Source organism: Taudactylus pleione, unplaced genomic scaffold, assembly GCF_031769625.1.
Source record: "Taudactylus pleione unplaced genomic scaffold, aTauple2 ptg000201l, whole genome shotgun sequence".
NCBI classification, from domain to species: domain Eukaryota; kingdom Metazoa; phylum Chordata; class Amphibia; order Anura; family Myobatrachidae; genus Taudactylus; species Taudactylus pleione.
The window spans coordinates 6909650-6929733 of NW_028284603.1; the positions used below are offsets into that span (position 1 = coordinate 6909650).

Consider the following 20084-nt stretch of genomic DNA (forward strand, 5'->3'; position numbering starts at 1 on the left):
TTCTTTGGCGCTGTTGGTTTCTGCTCATTCAGTATACGTTACAATGTACATTAGTCATCTTTCTCTTCTTGGCCTACAGAGCAACAAGACACAAAGGGGCATATCCAATTAGGCACAGGGTTTACCAAGCTGGGAATAACTCCGGGTTCCAAGCCCTGAACCAATTCAATTATTCGTCATTTTCCCTGTACGTAAACTCTATTGCATGTGCTGTAACCCATAGATTCCATGTAAAATGCGGAATCCATGAGTTTCCCACACATTGCAGAAAAAGTGCACCCTCAGGGCTTAATGCGTGGGGGGATACAGGACCTAACTAAAAAGGTCCGACCTGACAAATTGGATATGCCCCCTAATCCCCTAGCTGGCGCCTCCGCAGTATTAACATTTACACAAATTGCTGGTATGCCACAACCTGAGACATGCAAGCAGGAAAGGCTGTACACGTTAACATGACATTCAAATAAAGCAAAGAATCAGAAACATGGCATTTTGCCCTAAAATACACATTTCTGCTTTAATAAGGCTAAGAAATTTTCTGCATATGTCTGAGAATTCCTACACAGTGAGACCAGAATCCAACAGTCCAAACAACAAAGGTCATATTTATATGACAGACAGATAACTTGGGGCCTGATTCAAAGATGGACTTAATGCAATGTTAACGCAGTTGGGTGATCATTTTTGATCCATGCACGGGTCTGAGGGCCTGATTCAGACCCCAGTGCTCTGACCAGAGCACTCGCTCTGAATCAGGGCCCTCCTACCTAAAAATGGAGCGCCCTCCTGGCCGCTCGCATAGCTGTGGGTGACCACCCACAGCTTATGCGAGCGGCCAAAAAGATGGTCGCGATGGTCAAGACCATCGCTACCATCGGGCTTGCGACGAGACCCTGCGGTAGGGTCTCGCTGCCGCAAGCCCAGGAGTGCTTTTGGCTCTATCAGAGCCAAAAGCACTCCCACTGACATCACTAGTGATGTCAGTTCGGCCGGCTCCAGACGGAAGGCGTCTGGGCAGCAACGCCCTCGGCACGCCCACCAAAGGGGGCATGCTGTCAGTCACCATCGACAGCACGCCCCCTTTGGTGCGAGACCCATAGCGCATGCGCATTAGGGCACCATCGACCCGCTTGCGAGCGCTCAGCGCTCGCGAGTTGGTCTGAATTAGGCCCTGAGTCTCACTGCACATCAACTTTCATTACTATCATTGATCGCAGTGAGGTTTTTATTTGCAAAGTGATTGACAGGCAGGGACTGTTTACGGGCGACTCAGACGCAAGCATGTCATGGACCATTTTCGGGGAGCATCTCAGCCTCTGCATCTGTGATTCTGTATTCAATAAAAATGACTCCAGCGTCTCAGTTCTGCACCCATTCTGCGCGACCATAGGGTTACTCAGAAAGCCGATTATCGACTGTTCTGTGATCGATGCTGCGTCTTTGTACGCAGCTGCTTGGATTTGCAAAAGCCGCCAGCGGGTGTCTCAAAACAAATCCCAGAGGCTGCAACATCTGCATATTTTCGCACAGCTGCTGCGTACAGATTTGCAGCTGCAGTGGCAATAGTGTACATCTCTAAATCAGACCCTTGGATCAAAAATCCAATGTTACCTATAAGGCCGCCATTAAAAGACAACCTCAACCTGCAACTTTGTACACAGTGGCTGTGCAATAATATGCTAATGCCGCATGAGGCGTCTTGTGTAAATATACACCCCCTACCAGCTTCTGTGATCCACTGCTGCGTCTTGGCACTCTTCATGAACCTCAGTCACCTGAGTGACTCTCAGGTTACGGAGGATGACCTGTGTTGTCACGCTGCCGGGGCCAATGAAGCTGCGTTGGAAGATACAGGGCTCTATTTATTAACATTATTTTTACTAAAATAAAGTGAAAAAGGGTGTTTTCACACCCTTTTCACATTATTTTAGTATCACCTATAGTTATTACAGGGCAATTGGAGTAGAATTAGTAAAATTCTACTCCAACCCCCAGTATCACTTATTTTTAGTAAAGCAGATCGCATTTCCCATAATTGTAATGGGAAATGTGATCTGTGTGCAAGTTACTAAAAATAAATTGTAAAAAAATACCGGGGGAAGCCCTGTGATAATAACGCCACCTGGAGGTGGCGTTATCCAGGGTCTCCCCCGGTTACCGGGCTCCCACTCTGCTCTAACGGAGAGAGCAGAGGCGGGAGCCGGTACCAGTAATCAGCTATGTGGTCTAAGTAGACCGCAAGCTGATTACTGTAAAAAAAAAGAAAAAAAAATTAAACATTTTTTTTTTTCCTTACCTGAATCCAGGGACCGGTGATCGGGCCTCCGGTGATGGCTCCTCTCCGGTCAGCTGGTCTCCCACAGTGCACTGGGGCCCGGTCATCAGGTGATCGGGTCTCAGTGCAGTATGGGAGATCACCTGATCGGGAAGCCCGGAGAAGATCACCGGAGGCCAGGAGGATGCAGGTAAGTGTAATGAAGGGAGGGGGGGTCGCGGGGGGGGAGGGGGGTCACGGGGGTCCGCGATCGCGGGGGCGGGGCTTAGCGTCGGTGGGGGGGGTAGTAGCGGTGGTCGGTCGGCGCATGCGCGGGCTTAGTCGCGGTATTTTTTCCGAAAATACCGCGACTAGAGTGCGGATGGGATCCGCAGGGACAGAGCTTTATCGCAAGCTCTGTCCCTGCAAGGGATTTATAGTAAATCCCTGTGATATTGCCTGAATTCGCAATGTGAATTCACTCGGTAATATCACATTACAATCCGCATTAAATATGCGGATTGTAGTAAATAGAGCCCACAGACACTGACCTCGGCATGCCTGGAAAATGGGGCTAACACGCCCCCACTTTCAAGAATTCTGGCCACCCACTTCCCAAATACACGCAGCATTTCAATCATGCAGCGGCTTGGGGGGACAGAGTGCAATCTCGCAGAACAAGATCTGCACATTTGCAAAGCATCAGACGCTGATATACTGACAAGGGAGTTAAGACAGGTGTCAAAATACAGACGCCTATCTTAATCCCGACGCCGGAACACAGATGGACGGATGCCCAAACTAGGTAAGTCCGGGGTCCCACGTCCTCTTAGCCGTGGATGGGGGGGGCAGCTAGCGGGGTTAGTGTTAGGTTTTGGGAGGGAGGTTAGGGTTAGGCACCCCTAAGGGGGAGGGTTAGGGTCAGGCACCACTGGGGAAAGGGGTTAGGTTTAGGCATGAAGGAGGGGGACTTAGGTTCAGGAACTAACGGGGAGGGTTAGTCTACCAGAAGGGAGGGTTAGTATACTTACCCGACCCCTGTCGGGATACCAACCATCGGGATGCTGCTCTCTGTATTTTGACAGGAGGCATCCCGACAGCCGGCATATCATACCCATTCCATCTGCGCATGCGCTGATCTCACACCACGTGAGATGTACTTAAACCATCGGGTTTACATCTCTGAATCAGGCCCTCTGTTGCACTGGGACTACCCATTAGCACCTGGCAGGTCCAGCGGTGCTTGAAGATGAACAGAGAAATCTTTTATTCCCTTGAATGCTGCATTGCAGTCTTGTGCATGACTGGGTTTTTTTTTCAGCTGAACGTCATATCAACTGATCAGTGTGGTGGTGCCAATCTTGCCCAGAACTGGTTTGCAGCACATAAGAAACAGGCCCTGTAACTTTGTACATTGTAGCAGGAACCACACATAGGAGTCAATCCAATTAGGTGCGAATTGCGAGTTTGTTTCTTAAAATTCACGGACTTTGCACCGAAGCGCGCTCCCGAGAATCCTCCAATCCAATTAAAAATCCCTATTCGCACTACTAGCAGCGGAGGTTTGCGAATTGACTGCCAAATGAGATTTGAGAGAAGTGCATGAAAAAGTGGGAAGACCATCCTGGACCCCCCAAAATGTATAATATTGTTACCCGGACGCTATAGAGGGCTGTTTGTGGGCATTAGGAAGGTACTGTAGGTTTTTAAATGATGTCAAATGGCTGATTTGTGGTTGTTGTTTTTTAAAAACAAGAAAATGTTAAAAAAAACAAAAAACTTGTTTTGTTTAATCTCAAACTAATTAAATGAAAAATGCTTAAAAAAAACAAACGGAAAAAAAGTGATTTTGAGGTACTTTGAGGGCACCTTGAAAAATTGAAAAAAATATATGATAAAAACAATTATTTTGTTATTAAAAAATTTGTAATTAAATTTGGGGTGCCTAAACTAACAAAAAAGTTGATTTTGGAGTAATTTGAGGAAATTTGTTTTACCCCCAAAATTACGGAATTATTGGACTGCTTAAGCTAATTGGAAACTTCCAATTTCCTAATTAGTCATTAGGGGGGTGTCCAAGGGGTTCAGCATAGTGTCCCGACATTTTAACCTTAAAAAAATATTTTCCTTTCCATCTCTCACCCTCAGGTAAAGTAGGTGTGAATGGAAAGATGTGAATTCAGTCTGGCTGATTCAGTGCGAATTGCTACTTGGATTGCAAAATTAATTCACTATGCAAATTCCAAGAGAAAATAGCAACTCCCACCTCGCACCTAATTGGATTGACCCCATAATTCCCTGAATGATCCAGTGAACAATAAACTTTAGTGATTATTAGGATAAGGAGGCGCCTAGTGCATGTTGCTCTCCAAATCTCCAGCTAGGACTGATTTGAGATGCACCATGCAAGTTTTTATATTAAACTCCATTTGCAATTTTGTTTGTAGAAATATCACCAAAGAGCTCCTGCGACGCTAGACTATAATGGAATAACTGTGTGATCTTCTCATCCAGGTTTTCTACAACATCTTCTTTACCAAGAACACTCCAAAAGAAGAAAAATAAACAAAAATAGTGTAATAAGTTCTAATTTTAAAATACACAAAAACCAATTCATGGGTCTCCTACCAGAATTAGTGGTCTACATTCAATGGTAGACACTTGAGCATGTGGGGGGAGCGGATCCCACCGTTTTCTATCACGTGGTGTAGTTCCTGTTCTTCCACCCAGTTCGTCATATGTCCAGTAAGCATAAAATAAATATAGAATGTAAGCAGCCTTTCAATAATCACATGGACACCTTGGCCACAGGTACACAGCTGGCTGAACCTGTTCCTACCTAATATGATAGTTTTGCTGGTTTTAAGAGATCATAAGGCAATTTCCCAACAAAATCACCATAACAGGCTCCTAGATTGTAGCTGTCAGTTCAATAGCTTCTCTGTTATCCCTCGGGTTACAAGGCTTTGACAGCCTAGGAATGCTGTGTGGAAAAAGCATATGTAATGTCTCAATACTTCTAACTGAAACTCTAGACCCTGAGTCAACTCCATTTCACACACATGGCCATTTATGAGCACATTTGCTTCTAAACCTATAGGCACCTTGTTGCCTAAAGGGGGAATGTCGTCATGCAATTGGGCCTGTAAACCTGATGTCACATATGATAATATTGCAGGCACATAATGGAATTTACTTCCTTCTTGGGTCCATCTGCTTAGTCTGCTTTGAACACGCCCAGAATTCTTTTTGAATTTTGCAACCTCCAACATGATTTAAAAGACTGGAATGATGCATTTGGATTTACTATTGTAGTGATGTTAAGCATGTGAAAACCCTGTCTATTTTGGGCTTCCACATGCACAGTGGTGAGTATAATAGAAATTTCTTTAGCCTGTGATGATATGATCTTGATTCTAACAGCAGGATCCCTTCCCATTAGAGCCACAAATAATTGATGAATATGGCGGGTGGCTGCTGGAATGAACATGTATGCAGGTTACAACTTTGCGGTCTTACTTTGGCTGCTGCTTCTGAAACACAGCCAGCCATGAACTAGTCAGAATTGGACAGATAAGTCAACCAACAGGATGATAACTGTTAGCAAAACCAACATGTGGCAATTATAATAGAAGATAACAGCTTAGAGACCAGAGGTTACTATACTCAGCCCTCAAGGCATCCTAACGGTCCAGGTTTTAAGGATATCCATGGTTAAGCACAAATGGTTAAGTCAAAAGACTGAGGTACAAATTAAGTCACCTGTGGCCAAGCATGGCTATTCTTAAAACCTGGACTATTAGGGTGCCTTGAGGACCGAATTACGAACCTCTGGCTTAGACAATCATCAAAACAGAACACAGTGCCACCTACTGGATATGTCACAGAATAAATACTGTAATAGTAAATGGAAAGCTGTAATGCAAACAACCTCTATAAACTGTACATCAGTGGCAGATTAGGCCGTATTCAATTAGAAGCGAAAAGCCGAGATCCGCAAAAAAGTATCGCCGATTGCGACTTTTTGCCTGTTGGAAAAGTATCGCCTTATTCAGTTCCATTTGCTTTTTGCTTAGCGAAAACGCAATGCAATGTAATAGATGACAAAGATTAGTCTCTGAATAGGTGGAGAAAAGAGGTGCAAAATGTTTGTTTGGGGGTGCAAAGGGGGGGAAACAATTCAGAACCCTTGGAACAACTGTGTCAAAAATTCCTAAAAAACTGACACCCCAAAAAAGCACTTTGAATTTGGGGGGGGCGAAAAAGTGCAAAGTGGGGGGACAAGATCGCAAACTAGCTAAATAAGGTTCTGGGGGTGCACTAAGAAGGGGTCAAGTGTTTTGTGGATTGCTGGTGCATTTTTGGAGATGCAATCTCACTTGATTTAAAAGCTCATTTTAGCGACTTTTAAACATGCTTGCACCCATTTTCAGGTACCCCAAATTTGACTGGACTACTTATTTTCACTAAAAAAACCCCGATTAATGCTAATCTTCACCACTTGTGCAAATACGCAAATTAGTAGCAATTGTGCGAACATATGCACCCCAAATAATATTATTAGAGCTAACCGGGCACTTCTACATTGACCCCAATATTTCTGCATCTTTTTTTGGGGGTACAGGCTGATTTCCCTGACTCTGACACCACTTTTCACGTCTTTTAACTTCGCGTGTCTCCGTTTTTCGTGCACTATAAGTTTCTGCTGCTAAAGTGCGCGATGTAGGCGAAAACTCCGGGAGGCGAAACTTTATCGCAGGTGCGAAACTAACTGAATTGGAAGGGAACTCCTGCACAGCGAAAATTAACCCTTGGAAATATCCTTGTATATTCACAATATAGGGCATGATTCAGCTTTGGGAATAGAGTAAGATATTGCAAGTAACTGTGCATCTTGGTAAAACCATGCTGCAGAGATTAGATGTGAGAGGGGTGTGTCCAAACTGAAATGTAAATTGCAGTGTAAAACTAAAGCTGTGCAGTATTTGTGGAACCATGGGCCTAATTCAGACCCGCTCGCAAGCGGGTCAATGTTGGCCCAGTGCGCATGCGCACGATGGAGGCGGCTCCGTCGTGCGCATGCGCAAGACCCGGATAGCGACGGGCAAGCCATCGCTATGGGTCTCGCTACAAAGGGGGCGTGGTGTTGATGGTGAGTGACAGCATGCCCTTTGGTGGGCGTGCCGGGGGCGTTGCTGGCCAGACGGAGGCGTTCCCATGGGAACGCCTACCGTCTGGGGCCGGCCCCACTGACATCACAAGTGATGTCAGTGGGAGGGCTTTTGGCTCTGATAAAAAGCACTCCAGGGTCTCATCGCAAGCCCGATGGTCGCGATGGTCTTGACCATCGCAACCATCTTCCTGGCCGCTCGCTATAGCTGTGGGTGGTCACCCACAGCTATACAAGCGGCCAGGAGGCTGCTCTAAAAATTCAGAAGGATGCCCCTGATTCAGAGCGAGCGGTCTGTCAGAGCGTCCAGCTCTGAATCAGGGCCTATGTGCAAAACAAGCCAGTATTTATCCTACATGAAAAAATAAATGTATGTATTTGCACCCCTTACAATGCAACATGGTTTGTCCAGGTACACAGTTAGGGTGGGTACACATCTAAACGACCGGCAATCGTGCCGATGTTCAGGGCGATTTGCCTTCACCCTGGACATCGCATGATTGCTGGTACACACTGCACATTTTAATGAACGACGGAATGATTACTTCAGTCCTTCGTTAATATGCATGGCGACACATGTGATATCGTGTGATTGGCTGTGCAGCACAGCCAATCACACGATAACGCATACGACTGCGGGTGCGTGCAATTGGGCATACACACTGCACGATACTGGCTAATCGCCCAAATCAGGCAGATATTGTGCAGGTATGTACCCACCCTTACTTGCTATAGCTTACTCTATTCCCAAAGTTGAATCCGGCCCATAGTCAGGTGGTTTATGCAAAAGAACAATAGAAAAAACAGCGCTCTAAATAATAACTGTATAAATTCAATTCATGAGCATATAACAATAAAAAGCACATGTATGTGTATAGATAAAACTATATCAGCACAATAATACAGAGTAAAAAATGAAGAGTAAAAAGGACCCAATCCACATAAATGAATATTCAGTCCCAAGCAGTATTATTAATTTAGAAGCATATATCCAAAACAGAGTCCATAGTCACAAATGGTCATTATGGTGTTTATGAAGAGATGTGTCCAGCTTGAATGTATAATTACCAGTTCCGGTGTCTAAATGATAGTATGGGGTCCTCTAGCAATGCTGACAAAGCTTTTGAAATTAGAATAGTCCCCTGTGGCACAGGTCCAGTCTGCTGGTAGTATGACAGCTGTCCAAAACACCGGTATAGATCAGATAAGGATAGGCTCCTGCTGGGTAATAGGTAGTGGATGGTGAATCAGCCAGTCCCAGACGCGTTTCGCTGTGTACAGTCACAGCTTTATCAGCTGTCATACTACCAGCAGACCGGACCTGTGCCACAGGGGACTATTCTAATTGCAAAAGCTTTGTCAGCGTTGCTAAAGGACTTTAGCACCTTTATTGTTTGTTTATTATATATGTAACATTTTCACACCTCTATTTTTCACCTCACTTCTAACATATCCAGTAGCTGCTCCTATCTATCTAACACTCTTTTACACTTCACCTTTTTCTCTAGAGTGATGCCCTGGGGTGGCTCAGCTGGGCTGGTTTGGGGGTGTCCTGTGCTCTGGACTTTAAACCCAGTATGTTAGGGACCTACCCTGAGAGGTTACCTGGACATGGTGGGTAGGTCCATAACCTTGGCTATGATTATGCTAAAGGCTCTATTTATTGCAAAATGTATTATATGTAATTACTAATGTTGGAGTTGTGCACTTGTAATTTTTCCTTTTGTGTCTGCAACATTAGTCTCAACAGGTAGCACCTCCCATTATTTATATTCAGGGTGTGCAGCAGGGGCGTATCTATAATGGGTGCAGGGTGTGCGGGGAATACGGGCCCCTGGGTCCAGGGGGTCCGCGCACCCATAATATTACTTACCTCTCCGGAGTCCCACGACGGCGAGGGGGTCCGGCACTGTAAACCGACTGGAAAATGGCCGCGGTGGCCATTTTCCCGTCGTTTGCGCATGCGCAGTACAGGGAAAATGCCCGCTGCGGCCATTTTCCCAGTGATCTGTGCATACATTATAGACTCTGGGCACACTCTAGTGCCCAGAGTCTATAACTCCAGAGCTGGCCGCGCACAGCTCAGTGCGCTGCCGGCCGCCGGGCGGAGAGGAGGGGGCCAGTGTCGGAGACTGCACACGGACCCCCTCCTCTCTAGAAACGCCCCTGGTGTGCAGTTTAGGGCCCTTTTCCATATAGTTAGAATAAGCTTTCACTTATAAACTGTCTGAATCCCCTTGCCTTGGCCGCAAAGGAAACACCTCCTTCCTTCCTTGCATTAATAATTAAGTAGGGAAATGCTTTGGGAACTGACTCTGAGCAAAGAAAAATAATATCAATGTTTTTGAAACATGTAATGTTCATATTCTGAGGACAACTTGCAAGTTGTGATATGATTAATTTTCTACCCCAGCCTCAGGGACAGAATAAATTTAATCTTGACTGTGCAAGTTACTCTGTCGAATGTCTACATTTTAAGTTTGGATTATTAGTATGTTTAAGTAAGTCATTGTTTTAACTTTACTTTTCAATGTATAAGTGATGTACCTTTCAATTAAAGCTAAAAAATAAATAAATCATAAATTGACGCTCGAAACAAATACAAATAAGTTTTTTTTTTTTTAAAGAAAAGACTGTTCCTTTGTTATTTTACCCCACTGTCTGCTAGAGAGCAGTATGTTACCCTTCTGACTGCTGGATCACAGTGTGCTAGATTGGATCTGTGTATTACTGTTTTGTGGTGAGCCTGGGGCTAGCATTAGGTAATATACATTAATCCCTGGTGGTGGCAGCATAAAGTAGAGAGTGTGTTGTTGTGACTGCACTCATTTCGGTAGCAGTGGTAAAAGATGAATGTTCGATTGAACGATGATTAACCTCTTGTAGTTACACCTAAGCAACATGTATCAATAGTATTTGTGATCATATGTGTGAAACAAAAGATCCAAGCAAGCAACTACTCCATGCAGGGTGAGCAGGAGAGATCTAATAAAGTAATTTCACAATATGGGGCTGATTCAGAGTTGAACGCAAGTCAGTTTGGCTGTCGGATCTTGCGCTTTTTTAGAATGCTCAGAAACCAAGCACAAGCGTCATACACCTCCGAATCACAACTGCGGCTGAATGAATGTAATTGGGTGATGTATGTATTGGTATGCATGTATGGCATTGCATGTAGGCTAAGTAGAGCGAGGGCATGAAGTGTCGGCGTAACTGCGAGCAATGGCGAGTTGAGCATACGCAGAGATCCGTCTGATTTTGGATGGATCTCTTGCACCAGGAATAAAAAGCAAGTGCGCATTTATAATGACGCAGATCAGTGCGGCTGCATAAATGATGCAACTTGACATACAGGCGAAATTCCACATTGCAGGCAGGGCAGGTGGAATTGTGGCTGACATAGTACAATTCTGAATTGGGCCCCTACGTGTAATAACGTGCTATGATTTTCACATATCCTAAAACACTTTGTAGTGCAATCTGGAAGTTATAAATGTTGAGGACTTGGGCCATGTATGATATGGAGGAAACGGCACATATTCTGGAATTCTGTACAAAAAATTGGCATTTGACAATATTAGGTTATTAGATTTTTTACTGTACCTTTTAGTAGACTACATATGGCTGCTGCAGACTTATTTTCCAACATAAAATAGTAAAGGTAACTTTGCACCAAATTCACATTTTGTACCTCATATCAAAACTGACAGTAGTATTACTATTTGTGTGTGAATGGCTTTGGTGGTATACAGTTGTAAATTATTTCAACACAATTCCCTTTTCTTGTAGAAAGACTATTTTGTTATTTTATCACTCACAATAACCATAACAAAACTAGGCTGTTGTATATAGCACAAAGGAAAAGCAAAGTTATGACCACATAATATTAGTAATATTCTGTTAAGGATCACATCCACTAGGCGACTAGGGAAAGACAGTACGATTACAACATCGTAATCGTACCGTCGTTCCCCATCCCCTGCAGTGCCTACACTGAACGGCTAGTTGTTCGGTGCAGGCACTCTCCATCATCCCCAAACATGGCCAATCTGTCATTATCGGTAGATTGACTGGCATGTTTGGGCGATGATTGATGTCGGAAACCAGCGGGAGCGCGCATCGCTGGTCGTTTCCGACATTATAGTGCACAATTTGTGCACGATTAAAGAGCGATTGCACGATTACGATGTCGTAATCGTGCAATCGCACATTAATATCGCCTAGTGGATGTGCGCCTAAAGACAACAAATTGTTTCAAAACTTCAAATGAATATCTCCTGTTTTTCATATTATAACTTCTATTTCTAGACATTAGACTAAATGTAATAACTATGGCCCTCATTCAGAGCCGTACGCTCTGAGCAGAGCGCACGCTCTGAATGAGGGCCGCCCTCCATAAAAATGGAGCGTCCTCCTGGACGCTCGTATAGCTGTGGGTCACCACCCACAGCCTATACGAGCATGCAGTTTGATGGCCGCGATGGTCGTGACCATCGCGACCATCAAAACTGCGAGCCGGAGCCTGCGGTTGGGGTTTTCAACCGCAAGCCCCGGAGTGATTTTGGCTCTATCAGAGCCAAAATCACTCCCACTGACATCACTAGTGATGTCAGTGGGCCGGCTTCTGACGGGAGGCGTTCCCGTGGGAACGCCCCCGTCAGGGAGGCACGCCCCTGGCACGCCCACCAAAGGGGGCGTGCTGTCCATCAACATCGACAGCACGCCCCCTTTGATCAGACACAACGAGCGAAGGACTTTCCTTCGCTCGTCGCGTCTGGCACATGCGCACGACGGAGCTCCCTCTGTCGTGCGCATGCTCAGTGCAGACCATCGACCCACTTGCGAGCGGACAGCCGCTTGCGAGTGGGTCTGAATCAGGGCCTATGTCTTTAAATAAGAAGAACCACAATCCATCTCTGAAAGGTGTACAATACTGTACGCCTCTAATTAAATAAAATTGGGCATCTTGCATTTTTGAACAATAGTGCATCCCAACCAAAAACAAAATTAGTGATACAAAGATATTGTCAAGTACAATACGCTTCTTTCATGCTACACCATACAGCTATGAACAGGATCTCTGCAGTTAAGAATCGAGTTATCCTTTGATGTGCCCATAATTATTAGGGGTTTAGTAAAAATGTCTTTAGGCAAGTAGGAAGGTGAAGATCAAAACTGACGTTGTGACAATGCGAAGTGAAAACTGATGAAGCCGAGCCAACATTTTTTTTTACAACAATACAGGAAATAATGTGTTTGAAAACAAGTGTGATCATCATAATGAAAAGACATACAAACACAAATGATCTCCATAGGCACTAACATAGAAATATGTATGTTTTCCTGGAACACAAGGGAGTAAATTTACTATGCAGCTCTTGTCAAACTCGCCTTATTATCTTAGGCAGCATTGGACGATGAATTTAAAAAGGGCAATATTATTAAATACAAAACACGCCTTTAATATAATTATTTAATATAATATAATTGCCCCTTTATATCCAGGTGCTTCACAGTAAATTTACCCCATAACCTTTTTGAAGGCTGGTATGTTTTTGTTATATGACCACTAAACTGAAATGTACAGGTTATCTTACATTAAGATACACAAATATGTAAATAAATTATATTTCACCCTCCCTAGACAGACCTATTAGATATTTGAGATTGCATTTACATTTGCTTAGCAGTTACACAGAAGTTGTTATAGGCCATTTTCTGGTTAATAAAAAAAGAATCAGCTATGGACTTATTTACATCAACTATTTAGAACATTTTCATGCTGTATTTTGGATGGAAATAAAATTGCTTTGAATTTGTTACAGGCACTGGGATAATTGAGCTTTGAGCCTTCTCATGCTTGCAGTGCACACAAATCAGCAAAAATCCGCTGGTCAGAAAATTGCGCAGATGCTTTCTGCTTATATCTATGGCTTATACTTGCAGGGCCATAGAGACATTCACAGGGCCTGGGTACTGGGGATGCATTACAAAATCCAGAAGGTGTAGTCCGCCCTAAACCAAAAACAATCAGTGCAAAGTACTTTGAGCTGCGCTAAAAAGGGGGCCCTCGGGAGCTGGGCTGGACCCAAACCAGACCCCTACTTAGGGCCTCATTCAGAGGCGGTCGGAGGATGCAAGCGGTCGCTCAGAAACTGGGCGACCGCTTGCATCCTGACCGCCCGCCTCTGTTTACACCCACAGCTCTAACGACCGCTAGGGTGATGGTAGCGATGGTCATAGGCCATCGCGACCATCCGGGCTTACGACGAGACCCTAGGGTAGGGTCTCACTTGTCGTAAGCCCCGGAGAGCTTCTGGCTCTGTCAGACTAGTGATGTCAGTGGGGCCTCCTCCAAACGGTAGGCGTTCTCATGGGAACGCCTCCGTTTGGGCTGCCACCCCCCCCGGCCCGCCTTCCAAACGGGGCAAGCTGTCAATCAACATCGACAGCTCGCCCCCTTTGGAAAGAGACCCGCTACGACCGGCGCTGTCGGTCGTAGCGGGTCTCACGCATGCGCACGAAGGAGCCGGCTCCCTCGTGCGCATGCGCACTTGACAAACATCGAGGCGGCCGTGCGGTCGTACGGCCGCCTCTGGATGAAGGCCTTAGTATCTGCTCCCACCCTCTCTCGATGAGCTTGGGCCTGATTCAACATGGATCGCTATTGCAACAGCCTATGCAGAGTGAGTGACGGGAGTTTAGCGTTTGGGGATGGTGATGGAGTGGTCAGTGATACGCAGGCGTGTCTGTCCGTTTGAACGCCGTTGCATGGACGTGCATAAATTAGCCACTGAGACAGCATATGCAGCTTGAGTACTCACTGTGTGCGACGAGGTTAGCAGTTTCTGCGGCAGGTCAGACCTGCTGTAACTGTGCGCGAGGGGCCGATGTTACTCGATGTTCCCAATGTATACGCAGGACTGCAAGGTATTACGGATGTGAGATAGCGGTAGTGGGCGTCTCTATGCTGGCTGTGCGACGGCTTTGCGATTGCAGTCATTAGCATAGTTTCACAGCAATCTCAGTTGCAATCCCAATAGCGATCCATGCTAAGTCAGGCCCCCTGTACACTGCTGCGCGTGTGCAGGCACCTGTAGCAATGATCCCAATGCCTGCAGGATTTACAGAGGACTTTTATATGAATGTGGTTTAAGAGTATCTCATAAATGCCAGACTGACAGACACCTTGTGCTAACTGCAGTGTCCTTAAATCTCATTACTAGCATAAAGTTTACAGTTTATACGAAAAGGTATTCCGCCATGATCATAACTATCTCAAATGGTAATGACAAAGCATTCCCATATATACTATTGAATGTTATTTTGCTTATATTTCATGTTCAGATGTCCTTAATAGACAATTTCTATATTTGATTGTCTGATAAGAAATATTTTGTAGGTGCATATTCCCTTGGGCACAAAAGCACAAATACATTTATCTGCAATCTTGACAGCCTCTAACAGTATCAATTATATTCTCAGTTTAAAATTTGGATTGTGTAACGAATATATTTAGTTTTTTTTTTAGAAGTAGTTAAAAATAAAAATGTAAAAGAAAATGTAATATATATGTGTACATTACAGATAACAAAGGAACATTACCCTGCACTATAAAACTGGCTACTAATGAAATAATACAGATGACTTGCTACTATCATACAAACGAGGTGTAGTCCTATACAAGAATGTATGTTTATGCATGCATCTTATAATACAGGTATTTACAATATATAAATAGAAAAATTATTTAAAACTAGACGCCTCATTTTCTTTGTAACTTAAAAGCCCGGACAATCTGCTCAGCTGGGTTGGGTGAATTGCATATATGAAAAAGAACATGAGGCAGGGACAGCTGATTTAGGGATCTAAAAAACTAATTTCACATGATTCTTTACATTATAAAACACATTACTGAAATATTCTGAGAATGCAGCAATCTATGTAAAACAGAAGTCCGATGTAGATTACGTACCTGTTCTTATAAAACAGCATGCTAGAAGCCAGTGTTAAGATTACATTTAATAAGTTCCAATTCAGGCCATATGAGATAAACTTCTTGTCCAAAAGTATTCTGAACCTTTGGCTTCTCATTGTGAGCCTTAGGCATTGTCAGGGCTGGCATCTGGCCTAGAGGGTGCCTAAGCTTGTACTCTAGGGAGGCCGCAGCAGAAGGCAAAATCTTCAGAATATCCAATACTGAGCTAGTTCATTTTAGGATTTAACTTATTTACTATACATTCTACATTTTTATCTATTTTTAAAAAGGAGTACAATCAATGCACACCTGCAATCAACACTGTATGTTGATAAAATCGCGGGCGCTCGCGAATGTAATTAATGAAGTACTTGTAAAACAAAGGTTAGAACAAAAGACTTTTCTTAACCTCATGCGTTCTTTTCAAATCTTTTCAAAGTAAATTGTGACCGGGTTCCTGAGGCAGGTTATGGGGAGAAATAATAGAAGTCTAAGAACTCGGCGACAGAAATTGTATGATTCGCCAAAGTGGATAGCAGAGGCTATATTTTATTAATGATGTTTAGAGAGAAATTGTAGGAAATCAGAGCTTTTACTCAGACAAAAACACTGATCTGTGCAGGAGACCTAAACCCCAGAGGGAATTTCAGCTGACTAATTTATCAATTTCGTGTATGTAAAATAACATCAGACGTGTACTCAGTGGCCATTATGTTGGGTACACCTTTCTAGTACTGGTAGGGAACCCCTTTTGCTCCCCCCAACAAACAGCCTGATTCAACAAGGTGCTGGAAACATTCCTTGATTCTGGTCCATGGTGACATGATAGCAGAACGCAGTTGTAACAGATTTGTGGTCAGCACATTGCTGAAAATCTTCTGTTCCACCACAACCCAAGGCGCCCTGTTGGCCATTATACTTGACTGACCTCGTTGTCATGTTAGCAATATCAGCTTGAGATAATGTGATCTTTGACAATGACTGAGCTCATCGTCTTTCCACCCTCCCTAGTGTCCCCACCTCCACTGTCCAGGAGTCATCCTCGACTCCACTCTCTACTTCAAACCTCACATTCAGGAACTCTCCCAGTCGTGCCACTCCCAGATTCCTGCTCACCCTGGAGGCAATGAAGATAGTCATTCACTCGCTTGTCATGTCTCGACTGGACTATTGCAACCTATTCATTTTTGGCCTTCCTGACTCTCACCTCGCTCTCCTCCAATCATTCATCAAAGCTGCTGCCTCCCCTCACTGCCAGTGCTTACAATGGCTACCCTTCCCCTCAAGATCCCAGTGCAAACTCCTAACACTCACCTATAAAGGTATCATCCAATCCTCTCTCCCCTACATCTTAAACCTCATCTCCCTCCACACTCCTGCCTGCCTACTTTGTTCTGCTGACAAGTGCCACCTTTCTTTCTAACTGATTACCATATCCCACTCTAGTTTCCAGGATCTCACACGTGCTAATCCCCACCATTGGAACACTCTCCCTATATTTTGTTATGCACACCATTTTCTGCATAATCTAGAGAATATTGTCCACGGAAATTCCAGCAGATCAACAATTTCTGAGATACTCAAACCACCTCATCTGGCACCAACAATCATTCCATAGTGAAAGTCACTAAGATTATATTTCTTACCAATGCTTGTGTGTGGTCTGAATAACAACTGACTATTTCTCTATTGTTTAAATACTTGCATTACTGAGCACGGAACCCGCACGGGACCTCGGTACTGAAGTCACAGCCACCCAGAGAAACGGGTAAGTACAGACGGTTCCTTGAGGCCCATTATTCTCACTCCCACTTACCACTACAAGGGCACCGGCACCAGGCAGCGTGCTAGGAGCTCCTCACATGCAGTTAGCCGGCCAATATTTACATCCTACCACTTGCTGGACCACCAAAAGGAAAGACCAGATTAATTCAATATACATATCTATCTCCTTCCATACCACCACCCCCCAGGTAGGTAGTCCGTCTGATCCCTATTATGTCCTGTGTTTGTGTTAAATTTCGACAATCATCTTAAAAAACTCTATACATCGAGAGTAACATCTGATACAATATGTACAGTATATCTGTTTTCACTTTAAATTTTACAGCATAGACTAGAAATACAATAATTTAGATCACTAGCATTATAACAATAACTGGTAAACGCTAAATAATGTAGGTATACTATATAGGTACAGTTTTATTAACTAATAAATAGTTTTTAACCATACTAGTTTGCATCGTTATTGATATTTTGATCTTGTACAAAAGGCACATACGGATTAACACCATAATTACACAAATAGGTTGAGCGCTGGGTAATATCAAATAAATACATTATTGAGCAGGTATATAGCTGTACCCAATGAATGGGCCACTGAGTGTAATAAAAATGATCACTAAAAACGAAAACAGCTTTGTAATTGCAGGAGGGAGTGTACAGTGACGCCAATTGCTTTCCCTTCCACCTTCAGTCGTCTGACAGCGAGAAAGGTGTTATTATAACTAGTACCATTACTGTCAGCCACTTGCAAACTATGATGGTATGGGAGGCATGGGTGTATTGTTGCTCCAGCTTATGGAAAGAACAGCTGTGTTGTTGGTGTTTTTCCATATAAGAAACAATTTGTGTTCATCTTGGCCATTTTGTTATTAAAAGACAGACCTTATGCACTTGTGTCAAATGCATCAAATGTTCTTTTATGGAACACATAGCAGACACTGAAGGTAAAATACATCAAGAGAGAAGGATAACATCTAACCAAAACTTGATAATTTGCTAGAATTTGAGAATTGTGATTTGCAGCTGTAATATTACTATAATGATACACTAATTCAAATGTTGCTGCAATGGATGTTGCTTTTAAGGTCTAATGTCAAATGTTCTCAAATAATAAGTGGTCTAATGCTAGGCATTTGGGACAGATGCATGAGCACTCACTTAAACTCTCTGAAAAGGTTAAGTGTCTAGAAAATAATGGTTTTTAAGATGGCCATTGAAGCAGTACTACCGGCTAGCCAGAGACCTGGGTACTGCTCCATGCTGCCATTTTTCCCAGGGATCTGAAGGTTCTGGAATAAAGAGCTAGGAAGTCAATATAACAAGCCATCTTTAAATGGCAACGGTAGAGTAATACCTGTATCAATGAGAAGTAAATCAGAAGCTCACTCCATCCACTCCTAGTTCTGTTCCTGAACTGTGAGAGAAAATGAGGAGCTCTGGGTACACCAGCTGAACAGGTTAGCAGCCCAGGGGTCTCTGGCTAGTGGGACGAGACTCCATAGGAAAATATTTTCCTATGTGGAAGTGTAGCTTTAAGCTTTATAGTAGACTAGAGACCCTTCCCGGTTTCGAGAGCAATTTTTCATTTACGGCAATAGTCTTTATTATCCAAGGTCTCATAAGATTGCCTTGTAGACGACATTAGTCGTTTCTCCTCCTGACACCACGAAAATATATCGTTTTGATGTGACACGCAAAAGTGCCACGACAAAACAGTCTCCACTTAGGTCAACTCCAGCCACGTTAAGTGCCTGTCCCTGTACTTTATGTATTGTCATGCCAAAGCAGACTCTTACCGGGAATTGGACTTGTTTGAAATTAAAGAATCATTTTTGACATAAATAAAATAGGAACAGTAAAAAAAGGGAAACACTGAAATGTTGTATCAGTAAACAGAGTTTACATCAAGTTTTCTGGAGAAACCGGATAACGCTCATCAATCTCTACCTGGTATAAAATAAAGTCCATCATTGTGATATATCTTTAACGGTTTAGGCAGCACAAGTCAAGTAAGCGTTCAGACGTCCGGTTTTTCATTGACTTGCTTCAATAAAATCGTCACTGCTTGGCTCCCTTTTGTCATACATTTTTGTCACCTAAACCTTCCACGACAAATGCTCTATAAAACAGTGAAAACTGCATCAAAATCTGTCTAATGGTTCTCCAGATTAGCCAAACACAAACAGACAGATGCCTACCAGGGGCTTTATTTTATACTATGTATAGATGTGAATATTTACTGATTTACTAGATTATGTATTTCAAAAATAAAACTTAATGACAAATAAATATGGATATATACTTACAAATAGAAATATAAATATAGCGACAAGACGAGCAGCTGCCAAAATGGCATCTGTAATAGCTTTTACGACAAAAAATCTAAAGTACTACAACTAATAAAAACTATGACCAGTATAAGGGAAGCTACAATTGATTATATAATAAAATAATAATACAATATATTTTCTCTCTCTTTTATTATGTAGTAAACTGTAGCTACATTTATGCTAGTTGTAGGCTTTTTATTCTGACAGATCAAGTATATAGCATTGTCCATCATCCCATAAAAACAAAATAAATCATTCCATCCAAAATGAAAAGAAAATATCAATAACCAACAAAAAGAAAAACAAAGGCTTTGGCATTATTCATTTTATACTGATGGGACCCATGAATCAAAGGCCGATTCCCCAATCCCATTCCCAATCTCCATTTTTCCAATGATCAGCTAAATCCAAGATGTAAGAAATCCACGACTCGCCGATTACGATAATTTTTGGGTCCGAGTCAGCAAATCGAAAATATCCAGCATGTTGGATTTTACAGATTTTTGTTTACACAATTTATCGCCAAAATGTAGCATTCTGCCGATAGATTATTGATGTATGGAAACT

The 20084-nt window shown here is 43.3% G+C and overlaps 1 protein-coding gene across 5 annotated transcripts in view; it reads right to left on the reverse strand.

Annotated features, from left to right (window-relative positions):
- The window catches only part of WDPCP (WD repeat containing planar cell polarity effector), a 373120-nt gene that overhangs the window by 106980 nt on the left and 246056 nt on the right, over positions 1–20084 (reverse strand). The window contains exon 15 of one of the 5 annotated variants that reach the window (XM_088477500.1): positions 17670–19306. The exons of the other annotated variants lie outside the window; for them this stretch is intronic. Within the exon in view, the coding sequence (XP_088333626.1) occupies positions 19284–19306 (23 nt within the window). The 3' untranslated portion in view covers positions 17670–19283. Of the gene's footprint in view, positions 1–17669; positions 19307–20084 lie in introns of those variants that run through there. 5 annotated transcript variants of the gene reach the window in all.